Genomic DNA, 27900 nt, shown 5'->3' on the forward strand with positions numbered 1-27900 from the left:
TCATCAGATTTCTTCTGGCCCAATCCTTCAATTTCACATCATTTACAGAGCCAAGCACATAAAAGCAAGGAGATTAAAAGTGAAGTCATCCTAAGTCTCATATTATCCACGTACTAAGCACAGTGGGCCCAGTTCAGGGCTAGGTTGTTGTCGTTTGCCCCACTGAAGAGCGATTACAGCGTGGGTCTAAAACGCTCTCAGTCAGCAGTGTAGTGTTTCACGCCCACTTTGTGCTGGTGTAAATGATTCCAGCTGGTGCTGGGTAAATGGAGAGATGGGCAAGCAGCTCAGACTCCCAACGGCCCAGGCCCCAGGTGCAGCAAGTCTCCTTTTCTCACGTAAGCTGCAGGAGGGAGAGCCTGAGTCAGTTGCCCAAGGGCCCAGTGATTCATGGCTGAGATGGGAATGGACCTCAGAGCCTTGCCTGCTATGTCCACTGAGCTAACCTCACCTCTGCCAGGGTCTGGGTGTGGCATCTTGTTTACATGTGGGGGCTGGAATCCCTTCACCCTGCCAGCCTGAGCCCCCACCAGAGAGACACTCGTACAGCAGCACTGCTCTCCTCGGACAGTTGGTGGGAAATAGCCGGGGCTCTGTGACCGACAGCTGCCTCTCCTGTAGTAGTGACCAGTGGGAGCGAGGAGTTGGTCTAGGAGCTGAGGGGGACACTGCTGACTTTTTCACTTCAGGGTCGTAGTTCGTATTCATCCCTCCTCCCAAGTAAACCCCTTGCTATTGTGGCTGGTAGCTGGAGCTTATGGACTCAGTGCAATGCACACAAGCCTGCCCTGGCCTCCCACAGGCCACTTCTCCTAGGCTCCTCTGCTCCCCCGTGGAGCCTTACCCCTCTCGGCTCTGCCCTTTGTCTAGGTATTGGCCCCTGGTGCTGTAGAGCCTGAGCACCTTCATAAAGCCCAGCCATCTGGCCTGCATTCCCCCATTGAGGCTTGACCCAGGGTGCTCTTCTCTGGTTCATTTGTTGCCGTTGTGTTTGCACCAGCAAGGTCTGGTGTGTCTCTTCTTGGACGTAAATGAGGAGCTCGTCCCCACTCCAGCCTTAGCAGTTTCCCTCAGGCTGTGGTGGGAGGAAGGTTTGAGCCCATAGCCTTAAGGAGGCTTTCTTGTGGCTGGGACACCTTCCTTGAAGCTAAAAGTCTCCAGCCTACATCTAGAATAGCCTGTGTGCCTAGGAGATGCTGGCAACATCTCTGCTCTGGGTGCTGAGGGCTTCAGGCTGGTAAAGCCTGTGAGATAGCTGTTGAAGATGCAGGCTAGGCCACCCCATTCCTGTGTCAAATGCTTGTAACCCTCTAATGGGCAGAGACAGAATATGGGGTGATCAGCCACTTACTGCTCACCTGATCCAAAACTGCATTTCCCCTTGCTGACTAGCATGTTCATCTGGGTTATCACAGGGATCTTACCAAATGCACAGGTCGACAGTTGTAAACAACAGCTTCCAGAGGTGAACTGCCACTCTTCCCACCCACTCCTCTAGAGGTTGAAATCAATATCAGGCTCTCACTTAAGAGGTGAGAAGTCTGGAGCCTGCCCCTGTGAGCAAAGAGTAAAGAGATGGGACTCGGAAATTAGGGGTGTATTGTCATTTCAGTGCCCTCGCACATAGGGAGTCCTCTAGTCTGGGAGATGAAGAGTGGCAGTTCACCTCTGGAAGCTGTTGTTTACAACTGTTGACTTAGACAGACATCACTGCATCAGTTATACTCAGTTCACATGTTGAAGGTTTTCTCCATGACCATGAGGGTAGACATCTGGATGGACATTTACAAAAGCAATTACTAATGTATGTGCCTCCATTTGAAACATCCATTGGTGTCTCAGGTTGGGCTCCCAAAACCTGATGCACCCCAAAATTAGTGGAAATTCCTGAAAATTTGGGCCTTATTTATTTTTTTCACAGATATTTAAATTCTAGAGCAAAATATTAATCTGCTGAGCTGGGTCACTTCACCTCCTGTCCCTATGAGAAGATGAGCAGATGAATGACTAAGGGAGGATAAAGGGGATGCAAAAAAACAAGGAAACTTGAGAAAAGGGCTGAGAGGAAAAAGGGGCTGTCCCCTTTAATAGTAGGCAAGTACCCAAAGGGCTGTTTTTTGATACTGGGGCAGACTGACCTTGCAGCCTGGAGAGCCCTAAGAAGGAAGTGCAAATGGACTGCAGGTGCCAGCTGCAGGCAATTGCGTGTCACTTCATTTAGGTTGGGCAGTACCTTGAGTGGAGCATGCCATCTTATTTGGTCCGGACAGGAGCTAGCACTTCAGGTTGTGAGTAGCAGCCCCAGTCTGTAGGGATCAAGGGTGAAGGCCGCCTCTCGCAGCTGCAATGCATTGGAAAGTTGTGGGCACTGCAAATTTGACTTTTTGCCTGCAAGTACTAGAAGGGGCTTTCGAATACAGCACTGCCTCTGTGACTGTCAGGCGGGTGCTGACCGGCCCTCCTGTTTGGAATGTTCTCTGTGTGTTCTCCATGATAGGCCACCACATACAGTAAAGAAAGGCCAGGACATGATAACAAGGTAACTTATATGAAGAGGTAGGACTAGAGCCTTGCTCCTCAGGGAGTTCAGTGCCAATGAAGTAAATGATTCAATGAAGTAAATGAGTCCTGGGGCCGGTTTTGTTCAATATCTTCATAAATGATCTGGAGGATGGTGTGGATTGCACTCTCAGCAAATTTGCGGATGATACTAAACTGGGAGGAGTGGTAGATACGCTGGAGGGGAGGGATAGGATACAGAAGGACCTAGACAAATTGGAGGATTGGGCCAAAAGAAATCTGATGTCCTGCACTTAGGACAGAAGAACCCAATGCACAGCTACAGACTAGGGACCGAATGGCTTGGCAGCAGTTCTGCGGAAAAGGACCTAGGGGTGACAGTGGACGAGAAGCTGGATATGAGTCAGCAGTGTGCCCTTGTTGCCAAGAAGGCCAGTGGCATTTTGGGATGTATAAGTAGGGGCATAGCGAGCAGATCGAGGGACGTGATCGTTCCCCTCTATTCGACATTGGTGAGGCCTCATCTGGAGTACTGTGTCCAGTTTTGGGCCCCACACTTCAAGAAGGATGTGGATAAATTGGAGAGAGTCCAGCGAAGGGCAACAAAAATGATTAGGGGACTGGAACACATGAGTTATGAGGAGAGGCTGAGGGAGCTGGGATTGTTTAGCCTGCAGAAGAGAAGAATGAGGGGGGATTTGATAACTGCTTTCAACTACCTGAAAGGGGGTTCCAAAGAGGATGGCTCTAGACTGTTCTCAATGGTAGCAGATGACAGAACGAGGAGTAATGGTCTCAAGTTGCAGTGTGGGAGGTTTAGATTGGATATTAGGAAAAACTTTTTCACTAAGAGGGTGGTGAAACACTGGAATGCGTTACCTAAAAATCTCCTTCCTTAGAGGTTTTTAAGGTCAGGCTTGACAAAGCCCTAGCTGGGATGATTTAACTGGGAATTGGTCCTGCTTCGAGCAGGGGGTTGGACTAGATGACCTTCTGGGGTCCCTTCCAACCCTGATATTCTATGATTCTATGATTTAAAAATATTATGTGAACCAAACTGTACCATAGAATCGCTATGGCTGGTAATTCCATGTTTGAAAATTAAGAATATAGCAGCAGTGTTATACTACTGTCCACCTGACCGGGATGGTGATTGTGACTGTGAAATTCTCAGGGAGATCAGAGAGGCTATAAAAATAAAAATCTCAGTAATAATAACAATTAATAATGGGAGATTTCAACTATCCCCATACTGACTGGTGTGACAAAGTTCCTCCTCTGCCTTGGTGGGTCCTGCGCTTATTGGCGGATTTGTTCACCTCAGAGATTCACGGCAGCCCTCAGTTTGGCCACTTTTGCTAGAGGCTCAAACCTGCTGTTCACTCAGCTAACTTCATCACTGGCCAGCATGGGGAAAGGGAGGAGAACAATCCCCACAGTCTCTGCTGACCCACCTAGTGGGTCAGGGGACAGGCCAGGGACCTTCCCCTCTGGTGGGACCCACAGTCCAGGTCAACTCCTCTTGTCTCAAATCGGGAGTTGAGGGGGATAGGGGGAACCCGGGCCCGCCCTCTACTCCGGGTTCCAGCCCAGGGCCCTGTGGATTGCACCTGTGGAGTGGCTCCTGTAACAGCTGCGTGACAGCTAGAACTCCCTGGACTACTTCCCCATGGTCTCATCCCAACACCTTCTTTATTCTCACCGCAGGACCTTCCTCCTGATGTCTGGTAATGCTTGTACTCCTCAGTCCTCCAGCAGTACGCCTACTCACTCTCGCTTCTTGCACCTCTTGCTCCCAGCTCCTCACACACGTCTCACTAACTGAAGTGAGGTCCTTTTTAAAACCAGGTTCCCTGATTAGCCTGCCTGTCCTAATTGATTCTGGTAGCTTCTTAATTGTTCTTGAACAGCCCATTATCTTACTCAGGGGAAAGGGACCTGCTTAATCTGGGGCTAATATATCTACCTTCTATCACTCTCCTGTATCACCTATCACCGCACTTTCTATCACCGCACTCCTGTCTCTGTTATTTTATTAGTTGTGCCCCGGAATCATTTGGCTTCCGGGTCCTGTGGATCCTCCCCTTAGGCTGGGGATGTGGCGGAGGGGTCCTTTAGCAGTTCCTGGATCCCAATAGGATCACTCTCCTGTAGCCATCTGGCCTGACCCCGTCACACTGGGTACATGTCACCTCAGGACGGGATATAGAAAGAAAGTTTCTTGATACCTTAAATGACTGCTTCTTGGAGCAGCTAGTCCTGAACCCACAAAGAGAGAGGCAATTCTTGATTTAATCCTACATGGAATACAGAATCTGGTCCAAGAGGCGAACATACCTTAACTGCTTGGTATTAATTTAACATCCCTGGGGGGGATACCAAAGTAGCTACCATGGTAGCTTTTAATTTCAGAAAGGGGGACTACACAAAAATGAGTAAGTTAGTTAAACAGAAATTAAAAGGTACAGTGCCACAAGTAATAGAGGCTCAATTTAGATGTATACCCAAACTAAAAAAAACACAAGTAAGAGGACCAAAAAAGTGCCACCATTGCTAAACAACAAAGTAAAAGAAGTAGTTAAAGGCAAAAAGGCATCCTTTAAAAAGTGGAAGTTAAATCCTATTGAGGAAAATAGGAGCATAAACTCTGGCAAGTGAAGTGTAAAAATGTAATTAGGAAAGCCAAAATAGAATTTGAAGAACAGCTAGCCAAAGACTCAAAAAGTAACAGCAAAAAAAGTTTAAGTATATCAGAAGGAAGAAGCCTGCTAAACAACCAGTGGGGCCACTGGCTGATCAAGATGCTAAAGGAGCACTCAAGGAAGCTAAGGCTATTGCAGAGAAGCTAAATGAATTCTTTGCATCGGTCTTCGCAGTGAGAGAGATTCCCAAACCCGAGCCACTCTTTTTAGGTGACAAATCTGAGGAACTGTCACAGATTGAGGTGTCATTAGAGGAGGTTTTGGAACAAATTGATAAACTAAACATTAATAAGTCACCAGTACCAGATGATATTCACCCAAGAGTTCTGAAGGAACTGAAATGTGATATTGCAGAACTACTAACTGTGGTATGTGAACCTATCATTTAAATCAGTTTCTGAACCAGATGACTGGAGGATAGCTAATGTGATGCCATTTTTTTTTAAAGGCTTCAGAGGCAATCCTGGTAATTACAGGCTGGTAAGCCTAACTTCAGCACTGGGCAAATTGGTTGAAACTATAGTAAAGAACAAAATTGTCAGACACATAGATGAACATGATTTGTTGGGGAAGAGTCAGCATGGTTTTTGTAAAGGGAAATCATGCCTCACCATCTACTAGAATTCTTTGAGGGGGGTCAACAAGCATGTGGACAAGGGTGATCCAGTGGATATAGCGTAGTTAGATTTTCAGAAAGCCTGTGACAAGGTCCCTCACCAAAGGCTCTTAAGCAAAATAAGCTGTCGTGGGATAAGAGGGAAGGTCCTCTCCTGGATCATAACTGGTTAAAAGATAGGATACAAGGAGTAGGAATAAATGCTCAATTTTCAGAATGGTGAGAGGTAAATAGCCATATCCCCCAGGGGTCTGTACTGGGACCAGTAGTGTTAAACATATTCATACAAGAACTGGAAAAAGGGGTAAAAAGTGGTTGGGCAAAGTTTGCAGAGGGTACAAAACTACTCAAGATCATTAAATCCAAAGCTGACTGCGAAGAGGTACAAAGGGATCTCCCAAAACTGGGTGACTAGGCAACAAAATGGCAGATGAAATTCAGTGTTGATAAATGCAAAGTAATGCACATTGGAAAACATAATCCCAACTATACATATAAATGGGGTCTACATTAGCTAAATTAAATTAGAGATCTTGGAGTCATTGTGGATAGTTCTCTGAAAACATCCATTCAGTGAGTAGCAGCAGTCAAAAAAGCCAACAGAATGTTCGGAACCATTAGGAGGGGGATGGATAACAAGACAGAGAATATCATAATGCCTCTGTATAAATCCATGGTACTCCCACATCTTGAACAGTGCATGCAGATGTGGTCGTCCCATCTCAAACAAGATACATTGGAATTGGAAAAGGTTCAGAAAAGGGCAACAGAAAGGATTAGGGGAAAAGAACAACTTTTGTATGAAGAGAGAATAAGAAGACTGAGACTTCATCTTGGAAAAGAGACGACTGGGGGATCTGATAAAGGTCTATAAAATCATGACTGGTGTGAAGAAAGTAAATGAAGTGTTATTTACTCTCTCAACACAAGAACTAGGGGTTACCAAATGAAATGAATAGGCAGCAGGTTTAAAACAAACAGAAAGAAGTATTTCTTCACACAACGCACAGTCAACCTCTGGAACTCTTTGCCAGAGGAAGTTCTGAAGGCTAAGACTATAACAAGGTTAAAAAAGGTTTCAGAGTAACAGCCGTGTTAGTCTGTATTCGCAAAAAGAAAAGGAGTACTTGTGGCACTCTAAGGTGCCACAAGTACTCCTTTTCTTTAAGGTTAAAAAAGGAACTAGATAAATTCATGGAGGATAGGTCCATCAATGGCTATTAGCCAGGATGTGCAGGGATGATGTCCCTAGCCTCTGTTTGCCAGAGGCTGGGAATGGGCAATGGGATAGATCACTTGTTGATTACCTGTTCTGTTAATTTCCTCTGTAATGCCTGGCATTGGCCACGCTGGAAGACAGGAGACTGGGCTGGATGGACCATTGGTTTGACCCAGTGTGGCTGTTCTCATGTTCTTATGATAATTGAGCAGTCCACCTAACTTAAGGCAGAGTGTCCCATGTTTTAGGAGGAAGGGCTGCCGTATGGCTAAAGCACTGGACTGGAAGTCAGGGGATTTGGGCTCCTACATGAGATGTAGAAAAACCATCTGCACGCTCAGCTCTGAGCTCTCTAATTAGGGCTCAGCGAAGGTTGCTGCTGCCTGGGGATGGCGGCGTTTACGGACAGAAGCCACTCGTATTCGGACCCACAGCTGTGTGCGCGAGTAATTATGTCACTGTGTGTAAACGATGGTCGTCGTCCTCCTTTTGACTGCAGTTGTGATTCCAAAGAGCCCGTTCCCTGTCTCCGAAGGAAGTGCCGAGAAGCCCAGCATGCACGGCAGCCTGAAGACTGCTTTGGGGCTCCAACCTGAGCAAAAGCGTCGCAAGTCGGGCAAGAAGCGCGGCCGGACGCCCAAGGCCTTGATCCATCACCCCATCCCCACCCCTTCCAAGTCGGTGGAGCCTCTGAAATTCCCCAAAAAGAGGGGACCAAAGCCTGGCAGTAAGGTAGGTGACAGGGTATGTGTCTGTGATCACATGTGAATGGGGCGTGTGTGCCTCTGGGGTGGAGAGCAGCTGTGTTTTGTGCAGGGAGCTGGAACAATTTGTACAGTGCGGGTGCTGAGAGCCAGTGAACCAAACTGTAACGCCTGTGTGTGATGGAAACCGCACCCCCAGCACCCTCCGTCCCCTATGCTTTTGTGTGTGTAGGAGGCAAAGTCCAGCCCTAGGACTGACGGGTAATGGGAGCACACCCATGGAGTGTGGGGGCTGGGAGCATCTCCAGACTCCAGCTCCTCAGCCCCGCAGGGCCTGGCAGCACATGTGCTGGGCAGGGGTGTGGAATGGAGGGAGTAACTAGACTCCAGCCTCACGGCCACAGGGATAAGCATATTTACAAGTGTCAGGAAGCATGGCCAAGCAGGGGGTGGGGTCTGAAGAAGGCAGTGGTGGGGGGGTGGGTAGAGCAGGATGGGGGGGGGCGAGGTCTCTTGAGGGCGGTGGCAGAGGTAGGGGGGGACGGGGTCTGATGAGGGCAGTGGAGGGGTAAAGCAGGGCGGGGTCTGAGGAGGTTGGTGGGCAGGGTTTGAGCAGGATGGGGGTGGGGTCTGATGAGGGCGGTGGCCGGGTGGGTAGAGCAGGGTTGGGGGTGGGGTCTGATGTGGGTGGGAGGGTAAAGCAGGATGGGGGCGGGGTCTAATGAGGGCAGAGGGCGGGGCAGGATGGTGAGCTTGTGTAAAAGGAGAACTCTTCCCAATCCCTTTCTGCAGAGGAAACCTCGGACTTTGCTGAATCCAGCCCCCACCTCTCCAACAACGAGCACCCCAGAGCCAGACACAAGCACTGTGCCCCAGGATGCTGCTACTATCCCCAGCTCTGCCATGCAGGCCCCCACAGGTAAGCTGGGGTCACCCCCTCAGTGAAGATGATGCAGTTAAGGAATCTGGGGGAACCCAGAAAATATCAAGTGAAGATGCCACGATTTCCAAATGTGGCAGCAAGTGTGGCCGGTGCAGAAATGAGAGTGGCCTAATGCAGAGAAGAATCAGGCTGGAAAGAGACCCAGAGGCTCCCCAGGGCTTCCCTCATCTCCTCTGCTTCTCAGGACCATGGCTAGAGCTAGGCGATTGCACTGTGTTTTCCTGCCATAAATTATTGCTTAGCGGTACCTAGAGGCATCCCCTGTGGGTTGAACGCTCCTTTTGCTCATAGAGGGATGTCTGCATAGACACTCGAGACCTTTCACTCTGGGCTGAGGTGCACCTTGCAGCCAGGTGCAGAGTGCTCTCTTGGAGCCGTATGGTTGCACACTCATGCGAGCAACGCAGCCGCTCTAGGAGGGGCATTTCTCCGGGCCCAGGCTGCTCTGAGGCAGGAAGGGCCACAGCACTCTTGTTCTCTCTGAAACCAGAGAGGGGGGCAGCCTCTGCCGTCGAGTCACCCCAGAACCCTGCAGTAAAAGTCAGCGTGTCTGCTGCTGTGTCTTGCTGGGTCCACTGAGCTCCTAGTAATGTGGAGAGGCAGCCAGAGTTGCTTTGGGCAAAAAGGAGCAAGGGTCGAGAGCCTAGAAAGACCAACTAAGGTTTCTGTGGGGTTCCGTTCTTGAGTCAGAACTAAAGCTGACCCCGGAAAGGGGAGTCTGTTACTAGCTCTGCCCAGCACAAGGTATGGGCTGGGCCCACTCCCCCTCAGCACAGCTGGACCGATATCCAAGGAAGCCTAAGGGACCTAGGCTGGAAATTCAATGGGAGATGGGTGCTGAACTCCCTTAGGCTCCTTTTAGAGTCTCAACTGTTATCCAGACGCTCCACACGCCATTGTGCAAACCCGCCCACAGCTTGGCATACTTGGAGCACTAGGACAGGGGCCGTGGAGGAGATGCTAGGAGGATGGAGGATGAGCCCAAGGGAAGTGAGTAATCAGCATTGTGGGCTTGTACCTCTTCTAAATATGCCTTGTGCTGGTGGGCAGCAGACTAGTGGCTATGCTGGACTGGCTTGGTTCACCCTGTTTGTGAGTGTATGACAGCAGGCAGGTCCTGTGCTGGCAGGAGGGCAGGGCTGTGGGCGGGCGGCTCTTGCGGGGTAATGGTGGACGTATGACAGAAGGCAGGCCCTGTGCTGGCAGGAGGGCAGGGCTGTGGGCAGGCGGCTCTTGCGGGGTAATGGTGGACGTATGACAGAAGGCAGGCCCTGTGCTGGCAGGAGGGCAGGACTGTGGGAGGGCAGCTCTCGCGGGGTAATGGTGGACGTATGACAGAAGGCAAGCCCTGTGCTGGCAGGAGGGCAGGACTGTGGGAGGGCAGCTCTCGCGGGGTAATGGTGGACGTATGACAGAAGGCAAGCCCTGTGCTGGCAGGAGGGCAGGACTGTGGGAGGGCAGCTCTCGTGGAGTAATGGTGGCCGTATGACAGCAGGCAGGCCCTGTCCTGGCAGGAGGGCAGGGCTGTGGGTGGGCGGCTCTTGCGGGGTAATGGTGAGCCTATGACAGGGCAGGTTCTGTGCTGACAGGAGGGCAGGGCTGTGGGCGGGTGGTTCTCGCAGGGTAATGGTGAGCGTATGACAGCAGGCAGACTCCATGCTGGCAGGAGGGAAAGGCTGTTGCAAAGCAGCGATGCATACGCTGGGCAAGCAGCTCTCGCAGGGTAACCTTGAGCCTTCTCTCTCTCTGCAGTCTGCATTTACTTGAACAAGACCAGCAGCACCGGGCCTCACCTGGATAAGAAGAAAGTTCAGCAGCTGCCTGACCATTTTGGACCAGCCCGTGCCTCTGTGGTGCTGCAGCAGGCAGTACAGGCCTGTATTGACTGTGCTTACCATCAGAAAACTGTCTTTTCCTTCCTGAAGCAAGGCCATGGGGGAGAGGTCATTTCAGGTAAGAACCAAGCTTTCTCCCCACTGCCCTGCTTTCTAAGAGGTCTTTGGTGGAACCCTCTCCCTGGAGCGTAGCACCATCCTGTTGTCAGCTGTGGCCATCCCCAGCTGGGGAAGTCTCCATGGGAGTCTGGAAGGCTCTGAGCTCTGTACAGGGATGATGTATAAAGCCTAAACAGGCGAGGATGACTTCTCCAGCCATAGGTGGGGTGTATAACTTGTTTGTGCATGTAGGAATAAAACTCCCATGTGCCTTCCAGCCAAGAATCACAGTGCCATTCTCAACCACTAATCAATGCAGTCCCACAGCACCCCATGAGCTAGGGAAGTGTTGCTTTCTTTCCCCGTTTTACAGATGAGAAAACTGAGGCACAGAGAGGTGACATGACCTATCCAAGGCAACACAGCTTGTTGGTGGCAGATCTGAGAACAGAATTCAGCCTCCTTGGTTCCCAGTCCTGTGCATTAGCCTCAAGCCCATCCTCCCCTGTTTCATCAGTGTTCTTTGTGCTACATTATGTTTGTTTTTTTCAATGATACCAGCTGCTCCCTAAACCTGTAAGGGAAAGGGGAACGTTCAGCAGCTTCAAGTTGATCCATGGTGGCTCATGTTAGTTGTTTCCTGCCTCATTAGCCATCAGTGTCGGGTGCCTGAAAATGTACCCATGAGCACCAGGGAATTGTGCTCTGAGTCCTCCCGGAGGTGCCACAGAGAGTCCCACAGGTCTGGTACAATGGGCTGGAAAGTGTGAACCCTTCTCTTCTGGACTTTGCCTCCATCAGGTCTATCAGAATGCTGCTGCTAGACTCATCTTCTTGGCTCATCGCTCTGTCTATGGATTTGGGTACACAGGGCTTTATTGCAGACTGACTGCTGGTTTTTCTAATTAAAATGGGCTGTGTCCACACAACATAGTTCTTCCAAATCAACTGTGCGAATTGGATAATCCACTTTGAAGTGGTTTAGGCTCATTTCAGAATGAGTTAATGTGGAGAAATGTTCATATGGACACGTCTGTATTTTGGATCAACTTTTGAGTCCTACCACTGATATCCCACACTGCATCGCTTCACGCCAGGACTGACTTGTCTGTGTGTGTACACTGTCTGCTGTGCTGGGCTCGTGGCAACTGGATGTCCCCATGTTTAAATGGTGGGGCACAGATTCCACACTCCTGGAGTGTTACAGCAAACACCTGGAGATGAGCAGCACAGGGGTTTCCTTGCAATCTGGGGAGAGGAGCCAGTGCAGTCATGCCTAAACAGCAGCCACCCTGAGGAGAAAATATACATGTGTACAGCTAAGCAAATGGCCGAGAGGATCCATCCTGGGACATGGCTCAGTCCTGCAACACAGGGAAGGTGTGTCACTGGCAGGATGACCAAGAGGGGCTGTCCTGAGATGTGGCTCACTCTTGCAACAGAGGGAAGCAGTGCTGCCGGCAGAATTATAAGAACAACCAAGGACAGACATGGCCTGACAGTGCTGCAATTACCTACCTCTGCTTTAAGGAGCTGGATTGGATTTTCCCAGGTACATTGAGGATAGTGCCAAAGGCACCAAGGAAAACCCCAGTCCCGACCAGGACACGGAGGAGGAGGAGGTGGTGGTGTCCCCAGAAAGCCAGGATCTCTTCTCCAGGCTAGAGCCTGACCAGACCCCCAAGGAACAGATAGTCCTGGGCAGAGGGCCTCGGCCAGTAAGTATGATGTGCTGTATTACAATTAAACTGTGTTGATGGGGTTAAAACTTTGTTCTGGGAGCCCATTAGTTGCCACCATTTTGGGTAGATGTGAACTCTGCTTCTGTCCCCCTCCTCTCATGCTCAAAATGGTGTCCATGTCTCAGAATTAGAGTTCTGCAGGGTTTACTTCCCTGATATTTTCATTTCCCACACCAGGAAATTTTTCATCTGTCACACCAGGCCCCCACTCTGCAGCCCTGGTTCTGTCTTCCTTGTGGGCCCTTCTCCCAGTCGTCCACTGTGGACTGCCCCCAGTCCTCCTGCCACAGTCAAGCTAATGGTACCATGGTGGTTGTAATGTAGACATGCTTAGTGAAACATCACTTACAGGAAAGTAATACGATATAAAAGACTTTGCTTCACTGTTTAATGCCCTGAGATTCCAGCTCTGTTAGCATTTCATGAGGTATATTGCCTGAGTTAAATGCAGAGAATTAAACTCCCATCGTCTTTCTGAACCAGTCCCTTCTTTGCTCTTGGTGATCTGTATTAAGGTTACATCCTCCGACGTTAGGTGCACATGCAGTTACTAACATGGCCTCTGCAACTCCCCAGCCCAGGCAAACCTTCAAATCCTTCCACCTACCCCCACCACCCCACCCATGCAAAGCACTGGCTGAGCCCCCCTGCCTACTGCAGCCCCCCACCGCACCAACTGCCTAGGATTAGAACAGGAGTCATGTGCAAAGAGGGAGTTAAGGTGAAGCTCTCCCCCCAGGTTGAGAAGGGACCATTGAAATGGCATTCTGAAACTGAGGAAAAAGCAACATTTTATCATTCCGATTCTGGTCCCTATGGCAATTATAATAACTACTTCTGTTTCTTGCTTCCCAGCTTCAGCCCCCGTGAACAGGACTGTTAGCAACTTCCAAATGGCTGACTAATCTTTGGGCCAGGGAAAAGAAGGCTAAAGACCATGTTTGAGGACCTCAGGACAGCATTGTCGAAGAGGGATAAGAAGCCAAAGGAGTGGAGGAAGTTCTTGCAGGGGGAGGACAGAGAACATGGAGAGAATGAGAGACAGAGGCAGCTCCTGGAATTCACGCAAGAACAGACTGTCTTGACAGAGAACATGATGGCGCCATATTCTGCCACAGCCCCACCACCTCAACTCCAACCCATTCCAGCCCTGCAATCCGTGAGCAGCTGGGAGCAGCAGTACCCTTCCAAAACTCCGGCCACAGGCATTTCCCGACCCCACCCACCAGACTGAAAACAGCGAGCATTGGGAACCCTCCTTCGACCCCATAATGACAAACAATGCTTTCTTCCTGTGTCACTCCACGCGCCAAGGAAAGACACTAGGCAGAAATCCTGCCCTTACATATGCCTGTGACTTGTGCAGCACTAACATGTGCATTCAGTACTTTTATCATATGCTGCACTTCTGCAGTGTCCCGTTGAGTAAAGCTTGCACTGTGTGCACTGTTCTATGTTGTGGTTCCTGTTACGATGAATACACAGTTCTGATCAATAAATGTTGTTGTTTACACTAGTTGATGTTCAGTAAGTGATTTTTGACAAAAGTTCAATAAACTTTCATAACATACCACCTCTCCCATGCACATAATAAAATGCCCTTTCTCAAAACCATAGCACAAAGTATTTAAAAAGCAAAATAAACTTTTTTCACTAGCCCATACAGAGCAATGAAACCCTGCCACAATGCACAATCAAATTACATTGCAACATTTCAGCTCCTAGCCTCAAAGTAGGAGCTCAAGGCATCCCCTGACCTTGTGGCCTTGACAATTTGCTGCAGTATGCATTGGCCATTCATAACATTCTGAAAGTCTCTACCTCTCCCTCCCAACCATCAGCAAGGCTCTCTCCCTGCTCTCTCAGATGTGCAAAACACAGCAAGGCGGTGATCATGAGCAACCTCCCACCTCATCATGAGACAGCGTTGTCTCCCTTTTAGCCTTCCATGCGCATACTCCAGTGTAATTCTGCAGCTACTCAGGCCAGAGCCGAACAACTCCCTTTTCCTGTCCAAGTCTCCAGCAGAAGGCTTCATAAGCCAGGGAAGTCCAGGGTGAGCTGGGTCTCCCACACTGATGAGGAATCGCAACACCATTAATGTCCATAGCCATCCTGGAAGCAAAATTTTCACTTTTCATTAAATAAAGCTGTGTGTTTCAAAAGTCCTGGTAACATGGACTCTCCAGACCATCCCACTTATTATTGGTGAACCTGCCATAGAGGTCAGCCAGGCGTAGGAGCAGCAGGGAGAAATACTCCTTGCTTTTGATGAAGTGTGAGGCCTAGGGAGAGGGGCAAAGTATAGGCATATGGCAATGGCCCTGAACAATTCAGAAACCCTAGCCATGCCGATCCATCAACAATCTCCTGTGCAGTGCCAGGCTTTGTGACCCCGGACATCAGCACACACCTCCATGACAGCAGCCCAGATGGCTGATCTACCAACACTAAACTGGTTAGCTACTGATCAGTAGCATTGAGGGTGGTGAGCTTCCTAATAGTGATGGTCATGCCCTTCTCCACACTGAGGGCAGCTCTCATGTTGGTATGATGCCACTAAAGCTCTGGGGTTCCTCACAGATGTCTCGGGAAGGGCCTGTTCTCATCCTGAAGTTCTGCCTCCACTGTTGGTCACCTCAGCAGGATCATTATCCTTCCCTTCCCAGGATCATTATCCTCCCCCTCCCCCCCCGGCTCCCCCAAGCCAGAGTTGGCATCCCAAACCCAGAAACAGCATCCTGTGGGGTGAAGCTGCTCCAGAAAAGCATTATCCACAAGTAGCTGCTCAGTTTCATCCTTCTCCTCCTGCTCTTCCAAAAATAGCTCAGCAGCATGACAGCTGCCCAGATGTGTGATCAAAAATACATGCGTGGCAGCCTGGACCGCAGTACACAGCTGTGTTCCTTCTGTGCTGGCTGACAGCAGTTTGAAAATGGCACTGACTTCAAAAACCACATGACTCCTGGGATGTGATGAGAGGAATCATGGAAATTTGCTGCTCTGACCCCAAGACTCAGAATTCCGGTGCCTTATGGTAGATAACCCACAATGTACCATGAGAAAAATCCCAGAATGCATAGAGCCCAGCAGCGGGACAGCACCATGAAATATCCACTTAGAACACTGAGCACCTCTTCGGAAAAGAGTAAATGCCATGTGTAAGCTCTGAGTCAAAGAAAGAAGGTAAAAGCTGGCCATGTGCACACAATTACTTCAGAATAGTTATTCCACAACTGTTAGTGCACACAGAGCTAATCCACCAAACCCCACCATGCAGACAAGCCCAAGGTCATTTCCTTCTAACATCCTACCCCTGGCTTCTCTGCTACCCCTCACACACAGAAAAGCTTCCTGTAAAAATTCACAAAGCTGCTACGTTGCCCTCCTTGAGATCCTTGGATGGACCCCGAGCCAAGGGCCAGAGGGTGCACAGAGAGCACCAGTTAGACCTAAGGCCTCCCTTTTCTCTGTCTTGCTCCGTGCTTGGGTGGATAATGTGACACCACCCAACAGGTGTCTTACAAGAGAGCGTTCCCCATGGCAGCTCCCCCGGCTGCAGCTGTGGGGAGTAGTGTTAGTGAGCCAAAGCCCAGGTTTCACCCTCTAGCTGTGAGGTTGCACTCCAGACTCTCCAGAGATTGCCAGAGTCCTCCAGGAGTGGGTGAGGGGTGGAGCTTTTGTTGTTTCTCATGCAAAAAAAAAAACCCCCAGAAATAGCCCCAACGGCCTTCTCCGACCCACTTTTTTTTTTTTTTTTTTGAGATACTTTGAGGTCGTATTTGTCCACCACCCAGGAGCAGAGCACGGACCCTGTCCTTGCATGCCCTGCAGTTCACCTTTAAAGATAAGCTTTTCAGGCACAACAGATTCGCACCTGCTGCTTGGTGCAGCAGGCTGGTTCTGGCCTGTCCCAGAGGGCAGAGTTCCCCGGCATTAAGCCAGGGGAAAGCAGTGGCTTTTGTTTGCTTTAGCTAGCCAGGGGAGGAGGAGGTACAGGAGCTGGCTGTGCAGGCTGGGAGTTTATGTGTTCAGCTCTGCTTGTTTCTGTCTCCAGCGGTGTTTGATCGGGAACAGCACACTCTGAACCTGCCGGCAGTAAACAGCATCACCTACGTCCTCCGCTTCTTGGAGAAACTCTGCCACAACCTGCGCAGCGACAACCTCTTTGGGAACCAGCCTTTTACTCTGAACCATATGCAGCACTCCCACGAGTACAGCCACGACAGGTACCTACCAGGTAGGAGCTGGGGCTGGGGGTGGCTTTCTGGTGTCCCTCGAAGCACCACATCCTAACCAGACTTTACCCTTCAGCTAAGAGATGGCAGTGGTACGGATGGCAGTGGTACCCACTGTTCGTGGGTTCACTGCACGACATCTAATGTCACTCTCACCCTCAGGATCCCCGCTGCTGCACTTTCTGCCTGTACTACCTGATTTCCATTTGTGCCAACAGATCTCCACTCATCTGTCTCACCCTCTCTGCATCGTCGTTCGCTGCCTTTCCTTCGTGGCTAGTCTGAGAAATGTAACCTGATCTAGGTTACCGATCCATTTAGGAATTAGGCTAATGAGAGACTTTGTGTAGAGAACAGAAAGGTGATCCCAGGCATTAGGTAAATGGAAAGTTTAACTAAGTCGTACCTAAGTCATATCTGTCATGGCTGTGACTCTTGTCCCACCAGAAAGAACACCTGGTGCTTGGTGCCAGCAGGAAAGCTCTGTTTATACCTACGGACTGGGAGCCACACTGCTGGCGTATTGTGCATGGCTGGACTTTGCTTGTCTCGGCATAGCTGGTGCTCTCACTGTCTGAAGCGACACATCCTGGGCATGTTGGCTCATGCCACTGTGCAACAGAGACTAGGTTGCAGTATAGCTTTGCAATTAAAGTGCTACGAGGTAGACTCACAAGAGGACAAATAATGTCCCAGCAAGGACTAAATGGTGACACCCCACAATGCAGGAGGGACGGACTGCCATGTGGGAGCCCATGGCAGGCTGCTGGAGTCCTCTAGAGGGGATAGGAGAGGAAATCCCTCTCAAGCTCTTTATCTCAAACTCGATAAAGGTTCCAGGGCTAATGGGTCATCCTGTCCCTTTGCTCCACCGCTCCAAAATTGGTGAGTAACAAGCTCAGCAAAAGTGAAGGCAGCCCAGGATTCACACTGGAAACCACCTACTGTTGGCTATTGGCTGGGAACTAGGAATCTCCAGTGTGCAGAGGAAGCTCCTAGGGGGAGTGGCTTTGGGAGGGAGGAAGAGCTGCTATTCCCTGGGAGATGGGGTCAGCATGACTCCTAGAGGAACAAGCTCTGATCTGGTGAAAATTTCCATGCAGTAACCCGTCCTGCACTTTTGCTGTGCCCTGCTTCCCCTCCTGCCACCGCTTCCCAGGAAGGTGGGGCATGTTGAGAGCAGAGGCCCTATCAGCCTGCCCCTCAGAGTGACTCCATGCGGGGAAGGGTGGCTAGCAGCAGTGTGAAAAGGGTTTCTGGCTGCTAGGAGGCTGATGGCATCATCTGGTGGTGCTCTCAGGGGCTGGATCATTAGGCTGGTGGGAAGGTTTTCCTTAGTGGAGGTGTGGGGAGGGCTGTGGAGGGGGAAGGGATCAGCAACAGGGAGTGAGGGCAGGTCCTAGAGAGGTTTTTTGGGGAAAAACAAATAGGTGCAGCAGCCTCTTTGTGCTGAGCCCCTTGGGGAGGGTTCAGATGGTTACACCAGGCTGCCGCACAAGGCAGCGGAGGAGATCGCTTCTCTAGCTCCAAAATCCTGGGAGGGGCATCCTCACGGGGACTGGTGTTGGGTCCGGTCATGTTAACATAGGCATTGCATTTCTGAGTGAGGATGGCAGATACCATGTTACTGAAATTCACAGATTACTCCACATTGGGAAGAGTTTTGGAGACCAGTGAAAACAGAGAAGACAAAGAATTGAGTGAGGTTAGGCCCAGCAGATAATGATGAGATTCAGCCTAGAAAAAGGTTTCAGAGTAGCAGCCGTGTTAGTCTGTATTCGCAAAAAGAACAGGATGACTTGTGGCACCTTAGAGACTAACCCATTTATTTGAGCATAAGCTTTCGTGAGCTACAGCTCACTTCATCGGATGCATTCAGTGGAAAATACCTAGAAAATTGCCTAGAAAAAAGCAAACTAAATACATCCTGGGGGAAATACAACCCAAATCACAAGTGACAGCAGGCTGGAAACATTTGGGAAGCAGCAGCTTTTCAGGAAACCAAGAGGTCATTGTGGGCAGTAAAGTGGATCTGAGCTTGCCATGTGAAATGTTGCAAAGAATCAGATAGATACAAATCTGAAGGCATCTCATCACAGATCATCCTGCTAGATGGCCCTGCGGAGACTGTTCCTGGCAGGTTGTGTACAGTACAAGGTCCTTAGTATTCGAAAATTGGAGCCATGCTGGAGGGAAGGGCATTTGGAGAAGGGCAACAGTGCTGACGAGGGAGCTGGAGGGATGGGTTTGAAGAACTCTGGGTATAACTGGGCCAAATAATGACTAAGGGATAGAGAATTTACTAATTGTCTAAAGCCTGCATATATGTAAAGGCTGCACAGACTGTGGAGGGAAGGAATGGTTTGGGGTGAATTGAGATATATAACTAGGAGAAACGGGATGAAATTAATTAAAGGAGGTGGAATGGCAACAGCACCCAATAGCTGTGTGCCATCACCTATAGCTGATTTTCAGAACGTTGCAAAATGAAAATTAAATTTGAAGCCATCAAGATCCAGATGGTTCCCAGAGGTTTGCCAAGCCGATGTGAGGTTCTACATGGGTCATAGATGATCCAGGCAGGACTGAATTTCCCAGGAAGTCTCCATTCCTAAGTAGGGCTTGTTCTCTTTTATAGACAGAAGCAGTTCATTAGACGGCACTCTGCAGGGACCAGGCCGAGGTACAAAGCGATACTCCCAAGATTCCCCTCCATACAGCGCTCCTCTCTCCCCCAAGTTACCAAAGAATGACCGTCACCCTTTGGAAGGTGAGCACAGCATCGCTTCCCAAACCTGGCTGTTATAGTTACTCTTAACCAGTATAGAATGATTGGATTTACAATGCCAAATCAGCCATGGGTCCAGCAAGTCTGTTTTTCAGACTCCAGCAGGGGCCAGTGCCTAAGGCTTCATAGGAAGGTGAAGAAAATATAGCACCCCAAGCCAGAACAATGAAGCAACCCTTTATGACCCCTGCTTTGATCATCTTGTGCCATAAAGCATGAGATTTGACGATCCTTATTTTAGTCTCTTATTATTATTATATGTTGTTAGTGGTCATAAAATTATCCAGGCATTTTTAATCAATCCAGCCACAGTATTGTACTCCATGACCACCTGCTGTAGTGAGTGCTAGAGGGAACCTGCTACCCTTTTCCAGCCATTTTACCCCCAACATCCCATCTGGTCCCTCAGTCAGCACCAATTAGTGCATGAGAGCTCTACCAGGATTTACCTCAATGAGCAGCATCCACAAAACCAGCTAAGTAAACCCACCTGCCCAAACCTCTTGGCTCTCGGAGAGTTTCCTTTCAACTTCTAAACTGTCAGTCACATGAATGCTTGGGAGGATGCGCTGGGCCACATACCAAACATAGCTGGGTGAATGCCCTCTTTGGCACTTGGTCCATACATTCATACAATATCAGGGCTGGAAGGAACCTCAGGAAGTCACCTAGTCCAACCCCCTGCTCAGAGCAGAACCACTCCCCAATTTTTGCCCCAGATGCCCTAAATAGCCCCCTCAAGGATTGAACTCACAACCCTGGGTTTAGCAGGCCAATGCTCAAACCACTGAGCTATCCCTCCCTCCATCAGCCTGTGTGTGCATGTGAGATATTTCCAGAGGGCTGATGTAGCTGGAAGCTTTCTCTGCTTAAGGATTTGAGCTGAAAGATCCAGGACCGTAGAGCTTTCTCAGTCAGTCTTCGTGTAATGGAGCAAATATGTGTTAAGCATCCTGTAGCCTTTAGACTAACAGATGTGCAGTGCTAACGGCCTTGATGTAAGGATGCAGACTATATTAGCCAGGAATGAGTGTGAGCATCAGATGCTCTGTTTAAATCCCTGTGTTCTGTAAACATTTGGAATAAAATCCATGTCTTGGATCAGAGTGAGAGTCTGTGCAGGCCGTTTTCAGAGGCAAATGGGACTTTTCTTGCACAGTTCACTGGTCTGTAAAATTCCTTCCGGCCAACAGGTTTCCCAGGGAATAGAAATGAAAGTCACTTTCCTTTCACTCACTTAACCTTAGACCAGCTCCAGGCTATTACTGCAGCCAAAGCCTCAGCACTCAGGCTGACGTGCAGTGTGGTGTCCGGAAACGCCCCGGTGACGGGAACGATTAGTATGGAAGGCATCAGGGTGTTCAGTCAGTCGAGTAACAGCCTAGAAATAACTAGCAGCTAATCTGTCCTTCCAGAAGTGGGTTCTCCAGCTACAAGAGAGGAAAGCCCTTGTCTGCGCTGCAAAGAGAACGCTTGCGAGGGTTTCCAGTACTGAATGCAGTTTGGCCGTAACCTCAGTTGCTTAAGTGGTGCTGAATGCAGTTTGATTTAGGGCTACGCATGCAGCTGAACTGTCATCAGCCCTAGCTCGGCTTGTAGTGTCCACAAGGCTTCAGACAAGCCTGCAGTGTCACTGTTCAAATGGCTCCTCTTTGTTCATTGCACAGGAAATTTGTTTTTCCAGCTTTCTTCTTTAAAAAATGGTTCATTTAATTCACCCAGAGGGAAAACGTCGTTCATAATAGGTTTACAATTAAAAGACATTTGCATTTGTCATGTATGGTGCAAAATGCAGCACAGTCCAGGTGTTCCACTTTACCTTCATGGTGATCAGGTTTGTCATGCGTTGGCAGGTTTGAAAGCTGGGAATGGTGACTGAATGCTGTGCCCACAGTGTCACTTCAGCACCTCCTGCCTGTCAGGGTGGAGGCTTTGGTATGCTTGGAGAATTTGCGATCCAAATATTTTCTTCTTCAAAGAGCAGCTTGAATTCTGTGCTGGGACAAATGCATTTGATTCCCCTCTGCCAGCCTCCATTTCTAGACGAGACATAACAAGGCCCAGTAGCTGGCACTGCTGAGGCAGAGACCTGGCTGGTGGCTACAGGCTGGTCTCTTGTACAGTCTCCTCAGGCTGTGTGGTTGACATGCCCCATGTTTCATGGCTAGCCAGGGTTGTCCCATCATCTCATCTGCTCTGAGGTTCCGAGGCCTGGGTGCGTTGCGGGGGTCGCTGCTGCTGCTTTCACCCCACACTCCTATGCCTCACCGCACTGCACAGCATTTCCTCTAGCATCAGTACTGATCTCTGGTGCATTCCAGGTCTTGAGCCCCCCAGCAACCGCAGCTCTTGGGACTGCATGGGTTTCATCTCGAGCCAGGAAAGGCCCAAATGAGGATACAGCTTGCTTGCCATCTTCCCTCGGTTTCTCTCCTAGTTAGGGCTGGTTTCTTTCAAGTAGTTAAATTAGTGCAGCAAAATTCTCTCTCCAAAATCCCAGTAAGGAAATACATTTTCCCTGAGAGGTTCTGTTCCTCCCTACCTGTATGGCTGGAGGATTCAGCAAAACAGCCAGGTTTAAGAGATGCATGTCTTGAGCACTACACTTTCCAGTCTCATGCCTTAGAAGCTTGGGGGAAGGGAATTTGCCTGATTCCTGCTCCCTCTGTCTTCAGTTGTCCCCTGGACCCATAGGGACTGGGAATCTCAGCTCCAGTCGGTATATGGAAGAGACTGTGAGATTTTCCAGGGGTGGACTCAAAGAAAGAACAAGTTCTTCTTCGAGTGGTAGCACATATAGATTCCAATTAGGTGTGTGTACGCTGCGTGCACAGTCATCGGAAAGTTTTTCCCCGAGCAGCACCCGTCGGGTTGGCTGTGGAGCCCCCTGGAGTGGCACCTCCATGGCGCTCAATATATGACCCTGCCCACCCAGCGCCTCCTCAGTTCCTTCTTACCGCCAGTGACAGTCGTTGGAACTTTGCAAACTCTCCACGTTTCCTTAGCTTCTCTTTAGGACTGTTTGTATTTGGTGGTAGGTTAGTTCTTAGTTATTGTAGTTCTAGTTAGTAGTTAGTTAGCTGTAGGGCTTGGGAGTTTACCCTCCACCCCGACTGCGTGCTCCTTGGGGGACTTACATGCTGAAGTCCCAGGGGTTCAAGTCCTGGAACAAGCCCATGCCAGCAGGCGACCCTCATGACACTTGTTTAAAGTGCCTGGGGGAAGCGCATCGGTCAGAGAAGTTCAGGATTTGTAAGGGCTTTTGCCCCCAAACCAAGAAGGAGCGGGACTTGAGACTGAAGCAGCTCCTTATGGGGGCGGCAGTGAGACCGCAATCCACATCGGTGCAGCAGGACCCAGCGTCAAGTTCCTCAGTGCACAGGGCCCTGGCAGCAGTGGTGGAGGCGGCAGCGTGGAAGGAGTCTGGTAGCTCCCCGGCACCGAAGATGACAGGACTGGCCCAGCACCAATCCCATTCACCGGTGCAGAAGCAACACCAGAAGCAAGGGAGGAGTGGTTCCCTACTTCAAGACCCACTCCCTCAGAGCCATTCAATGGGGCGTGTCCCAGGGAGGAGCCCCCGGCACCAAAACTTTTGGAGCCTGCACCATTGACTTTGGCCCCACAAGGGGGACCGTTGAGTACGGTGCAGTTGGACTCCCCAGGTCCAGTGATGGAGGATGTATAATTGCCTTTCAACCCAGACACCTTTGAGGCCACCAGGGACCTCATTGCCATGACAGCACTGAGGTCCCTGGCCCTTTGCATCAAGCCTCTGATACTGCCACAGGAGGGCAGTCCCGGGGAAAGCCGGCGATGATCCTCCTTTGGATGCAGACTGCAGGGGGGAGGCACTGCTCAGAGTCCCGGCGCCAGTTGCACTCCTGGCTCCAATCCAGGTCCTGCCAGCGCTCCCGCTCTCAGCGCAGATCGCCTTCGCGCAGTAGGTCCCGATCTCGGCACCGTTCATATCGGCACCGATCCGGCTCTCTGCGTAGACCCCGCTCGCGGGACTGCTCCAGATCGCGGTACAGTTCCAGTTCACAACTCCGCTCCACAGCTTCATGGCACCGCTCCGCTACCCTGCAGCACTGCTTCCTAGCCTTGCGGTACCGCTCCCTGGCTCAGCTGCACTCAGCACCGCCATGGTCACTGTGGTCCCAGTCTCCGTCTTCGGACTTGGAGACAGGTTCCAAATATTCGCAGCATCCCCGGCACAAGTCGGCGCGGGACAGACCTGACGTCGGTGCAGGGCCATGGCCTTCATAGTGGCACAGCCAGCTGAGTGGCCATTTTGGACCCCATGGGCGTACCACCAGGCCCAGGGTTCCCAAGTCCAAGGCCTCACGCTCAGTGGCGTCCGAGCCTAGAGTGCTGGAGGCAGTGGCCGGTCGCCCCTCCCCTAAGGGTGCAGAGGAGTCAGCAGTTGCACCATCTCCTCTGGAACCCACCCCAGTTCCTGAGCCAAACCCTGGAGTGGCTGGCACCCATCTAGAGGTGGGACAGGAGGTGCCCAAGGACCAAGAGGGTCCAGAGGATCCAGTTCCTCCACTAGCATCCTCATCATCCTCCCCAGACGAGGTGGTAGCAGGCACCTCCATCTAGGGGCTGCCCCCTATAGATAGCCGTACCCACCAGGAACTCTTGCACAGGGTGGCATGAAATATGAACCTGCAGGCTGAGAAGATGATAAAGCTGAAGGATCCTGGCACCAGAAGGGCCATTCAGGCTCTCTCTACCCCTCATCAGAACTGTCCAGGCCAATGCAAATGCCATTTGGCAGAACCTGGCCTCCATCCCTCACACCGCTAAGGGTGTGGAGAGGAAGTACTTTGTGCCCTCCAAGGGGTTTGACTACCTGTTCACACACCCACAGCCTTGCTCGTTGGTAATGTCAGCAGTAAATGAGAGGGAGAGGCAGGTTCAGCAAGCCCCAGCACCTAAATCTAAGGACACCAAGCGCCTGGATTTATTTGGACGCAAAGTTTACTCCACGGAGGCTTGCAACTCAGGATTGCCAACCAACTTCCAATCCTGAGCAAGTACAGTTTTAACTCCTGGAACTCAATGCTGAAGTTTAGGGAGCTGGTACCAGCAGAGTCCAGGGAGGAGTTGGGGCAATTGTCAAGGAAGGCAAGGTGGTGGCACGGACCTCTTTACATACCTCACTGGACACTCTGGACTCGACAACGTGCACCTTGTCCTCAGGAATGGCTCTGCGGCATAGTTCATGGCTGCAGGCCTCAGGGCTCCCGCCCAAGGTTCAGCAAACTATGCAAGACCTACCCTTTGACGGGTGGGCCTGTTTGCCGAACAGACTGACTCGAGACTGCATAGCCTCAAAGACTCCAGGCGACAATGAAGTCTTTGGGTATGGATACACCGGCAACCCAACAAAAGCCCTTTAGGCCCCAATTGCTGCAACAGCGCCCGTATCCTCCTCGGCTGAGGCAGGATTTTTACAGGTGCAGGGGTAGGAATGGCAGGCGTAAGCCTTCCCATCCTCCGTCTGGGCAGGGCCAGGGCCCGAGTAAGCCTTTGTCGGGCTCAAAACAGACATTCTTCTAGATGTGCTGCTCATACCCATTCCAGTTAGGTGTGTGTGTGTGCCACGTGCACAGTCATCAGAAAATTTTTCCCCGAGCTGCACCGTTCGGATCGGCTGTGGAGTCCCCTGGAGTGGTGCCTCCAGGGCACTCCCTGTGTGACCCTGCCGACCCAGCACCTCCTCAGTTCCATCTTGCCGGTTACTCCGACAGAGGGGAAGGTGGGCAGGTTTGGAATGGGTATGAGCAACACATCTCGAAGAACAACAGTTACGAGAAGGTGAGTAACCATTTCTTCTTCTTCGAGTGATCGCTCATATTGATTCCAATTAGGTGACTCCCAAGCCTTGCCTAGGCAGTGGGGTTGGAGTGATGGAATCGCTGACTGGAGCACTGCTCTGCCGAAAGTTGCATCATCTCTGGCATGCTGGACAATGGCGTAATGAGAGGTGAACGTGTGCACCGAGGACCAAGTTTCTGTCCTGCAGATTTCTTGGATCAGGACCTAGGCCAGGAACGCTGCCGATGAGGCCTGTGCCCAAGGGGAATGTGTTGTAATTGCCGGGGCTGGTGTCTTGGCCAGCTCATAACACATGCAGATGCAGGACTTGATCCAGGAAAATATTCTTTGAGATGAGACCGGTAGGCCTTTCTTGCGGTCAGCCACCGCTATGAACAACTGGTTCGATTTCCTGAACGGCTTGGCGCGTTCGATATAAAAAGAAGGCTAAGACTCACTGAACATCCAAGAAGTGCAGCCTCTGCTCACGGCTACTGGCATGAGGCTTTGGATAAAAGACAGGACAGAATATGTCTTGGCTGGTATGGAAATGGGAGAAAACCTTAGACAGGAAAGCAAGGTGAGTCTGAGCTGCACCTTGTCTTTGTGGAAAACTGTATAAGGTGGATCAGAGATAAAGGCCTTTAACTCAGACACCCTTCTTGCCGATGTAATGGCAATTAGGAAGGCTACCTTGAGCAAGTCACCAGCTGTTTGAATGGGGGTCCCGTTAACTTGGAGAGGACCAAATTAAGGTTCCCACGCAGGAACAGGCTGTCTAATCTGGGGATGTAGCCATTCCAGACGCTTGAGGAACTGTCCCGCCATGGGGTTGGTGAAGACAGAGCACCCAGCGATTCCGGGGTGGAAAACTGAGTTAGCTATTAGGTGTACTTTTATGGACGACGCTTCCAGGCTTTGCTGTTTCAGCTGCAGAAGGTACTCCAGAATAAGAGGTAACGACTCCTGAAGTGGGTGCATATGATGCTGGTCACACCAGCAACTGAACCTCTTCCACTTCGACAGATACGTGGCTCTTGTGGAGGGCTTTCTGCTGCTGAGTAGGACCTCCCTCACCTGCTCTGAGCACAGAAGCTCAATGGGGTTCAGCCAGGAAGCTTCCAGGCCATAAGGTGGAGGGATCGTAGGTCTGGGTGATGAAGCCAACCATGATCCTGAGTGATCAGGGTGGGGAGGAGCGACAATGTGACCGGGGCGTCGACCAGTAGATCCAGAAGCGTGGTGTACCAGTGTTGTCAAGGCCACGCTGGTGCCACCAGATTTATTTCCACCCCATCTCTGCAGACCTTGAGCAGGACCTTGTGCATGAGAGGGATCGGGCGAAAGGCGTAGAGGATATGGCCTCCCCAGGGTAGCAGGAATGTGTCCACGATTGAGCCTTGGCTGCTTTTCTGGAAGGAGCAAAACGCTGGGCGCTTCCTGTTGCTCCGAGCGGCGAACAGGTCGACCTGGGGAAACCCCCACCTCTGGAAAATGGTGTGAATGATGTCCGGCCAGATGGACCACTCGTGGCTGTGAAAGGACCTGCTGAGGTGGTCCGCCAGTACGTTCTGGACTCCTGGCAGAAATGATGCTTCCAGGTGAATGGAGTGGGCTATACAGAATTCTCAGGGTCTGAGGGCCTCCTGACAGAGGAGCGAGGACTGGGTTCCACCCTGCTTGTTGATGTAAAACATTGCCACAATGTTGTCAGTCATGAGTGCCAGAGATTGGCATGAGAGTCACGCAGCTCTGAGCTCCTTGATATTGATATGGAGAGAGAGCTTGTCCTGTGACCAGCGCTCCTGCATTTGGAGATCTCCCAGATGTACGCCCCAACCTAGAGCTGACGCACCCATAACCAGAGACAAGGAGAATTGAGGGCTGGTGAAGGGGACTCCCTCACAGACTGTCCGAGCATTGAGCCACCACTGGAGTGACTCTAGTGCCTTTTGTGGTACCGTGGCCACTAAATTCAGGGTGCCACACCCCCGGAGGGTATGTCGAGGCGAGCCAAGTCTGTAGAGGCCTGAGCCTCAGCCGGGCAGCCATCCTACGTACGTGCAGTCAGCCATGTGATCGAGGAGGCTGAGGCAATTCCTCGCTGTAGTAGTTGGGTACTCTCTCATGCATCGAATTATGCACGCCATGGCTTGGAATCAGGACTCTGGCAGACATGCTCTTGCCTGGATCGAGTCCAACACTGCCCTGATAAATTATATTCTGTGGGTCGGTGACAAGGTTGACTTGTTCACGTTGAGGAGGAGACCGAGTCTCTAGAACGTGGATGTGACCAGACTGACCTGCGACTCCACCTGCTCTCTGGTGTGCCCCAAATAGCCAGCTGTCAAGGTAAAGGTATACCTGCACCTGCCTCCTTCAGAGGAAGGCTGCTACCACCGACATGCACTTGGTGAACAGACATAGGGCTGTCGACAGGCCAGAGGGAAGGACCGTGAACTGATAATGTTTCTGGTCAATCATGAACCTTAAGAAGCGTCTGTGAGCGGGGCGAATCACTATGTGAAAGTATCAGAATAGCAGCCGTGTTAGTCTGTATTCTCAAAAAGAAAAGGAGGACTTGTGGCACCTTAGAGACTAACCAATTTATTTGCGCATAAGCTTCCGTGAGCTACAGCTCACTTCATTGGATGCATCAGATGAAGTG

The 27900-nt window shown here is 50.7% G+C and overlaps 1 protein-coding gene across 5 annotated transcripts in view; it reads left to right on the forward strand.

Annotated features, from left to right (window-relative positions):
- Positions 1-27900, forward strand: part of SCMH1 (Scm polycomb group protein homolog 1) — a 120722-nt gene that overhangs the window by 75459 nt on the left and 17363 nt on the right. For 4 of the 5 annotated variants that reach the window (XM_084652492.1, XM_084652493.1, XM_084652494.1 and 1 more), the window contains 5 exons: positions 7557-7789; positions 8554-8680; positions 10457-10657; positions 16438-16620; positions 19257-19388. In XM_084652492.1, the coding sequence (XP_084508618.1) occupies positions 7557-7789; positions 8554-8680; positions 10457-10657; positions 16438-16620; positions 19257-19388 (876 nt within the window). The remainder of the gene's footprint in view (positions 1-7556; positions 7790-8553; positions 8681-10456; positions 10658-16437; positions 16621-19256; positions 19389-27900) is intronic. The other variant, XM_084652496.1, reaches the window with a different exon arrangement.

Source organism: Lepidochelys olivacea, assembly GCF_965140295.1.
Source record: "Lepidochelys olivacea isolate rLepOli2 genome assembly, chromosome: 19".
Lineage (NCBI taxonomy): Eukaryota > Metazoa > Chordata > Testudines > Cheloniidae > Lepidochelys > Lepidochelys olivacea.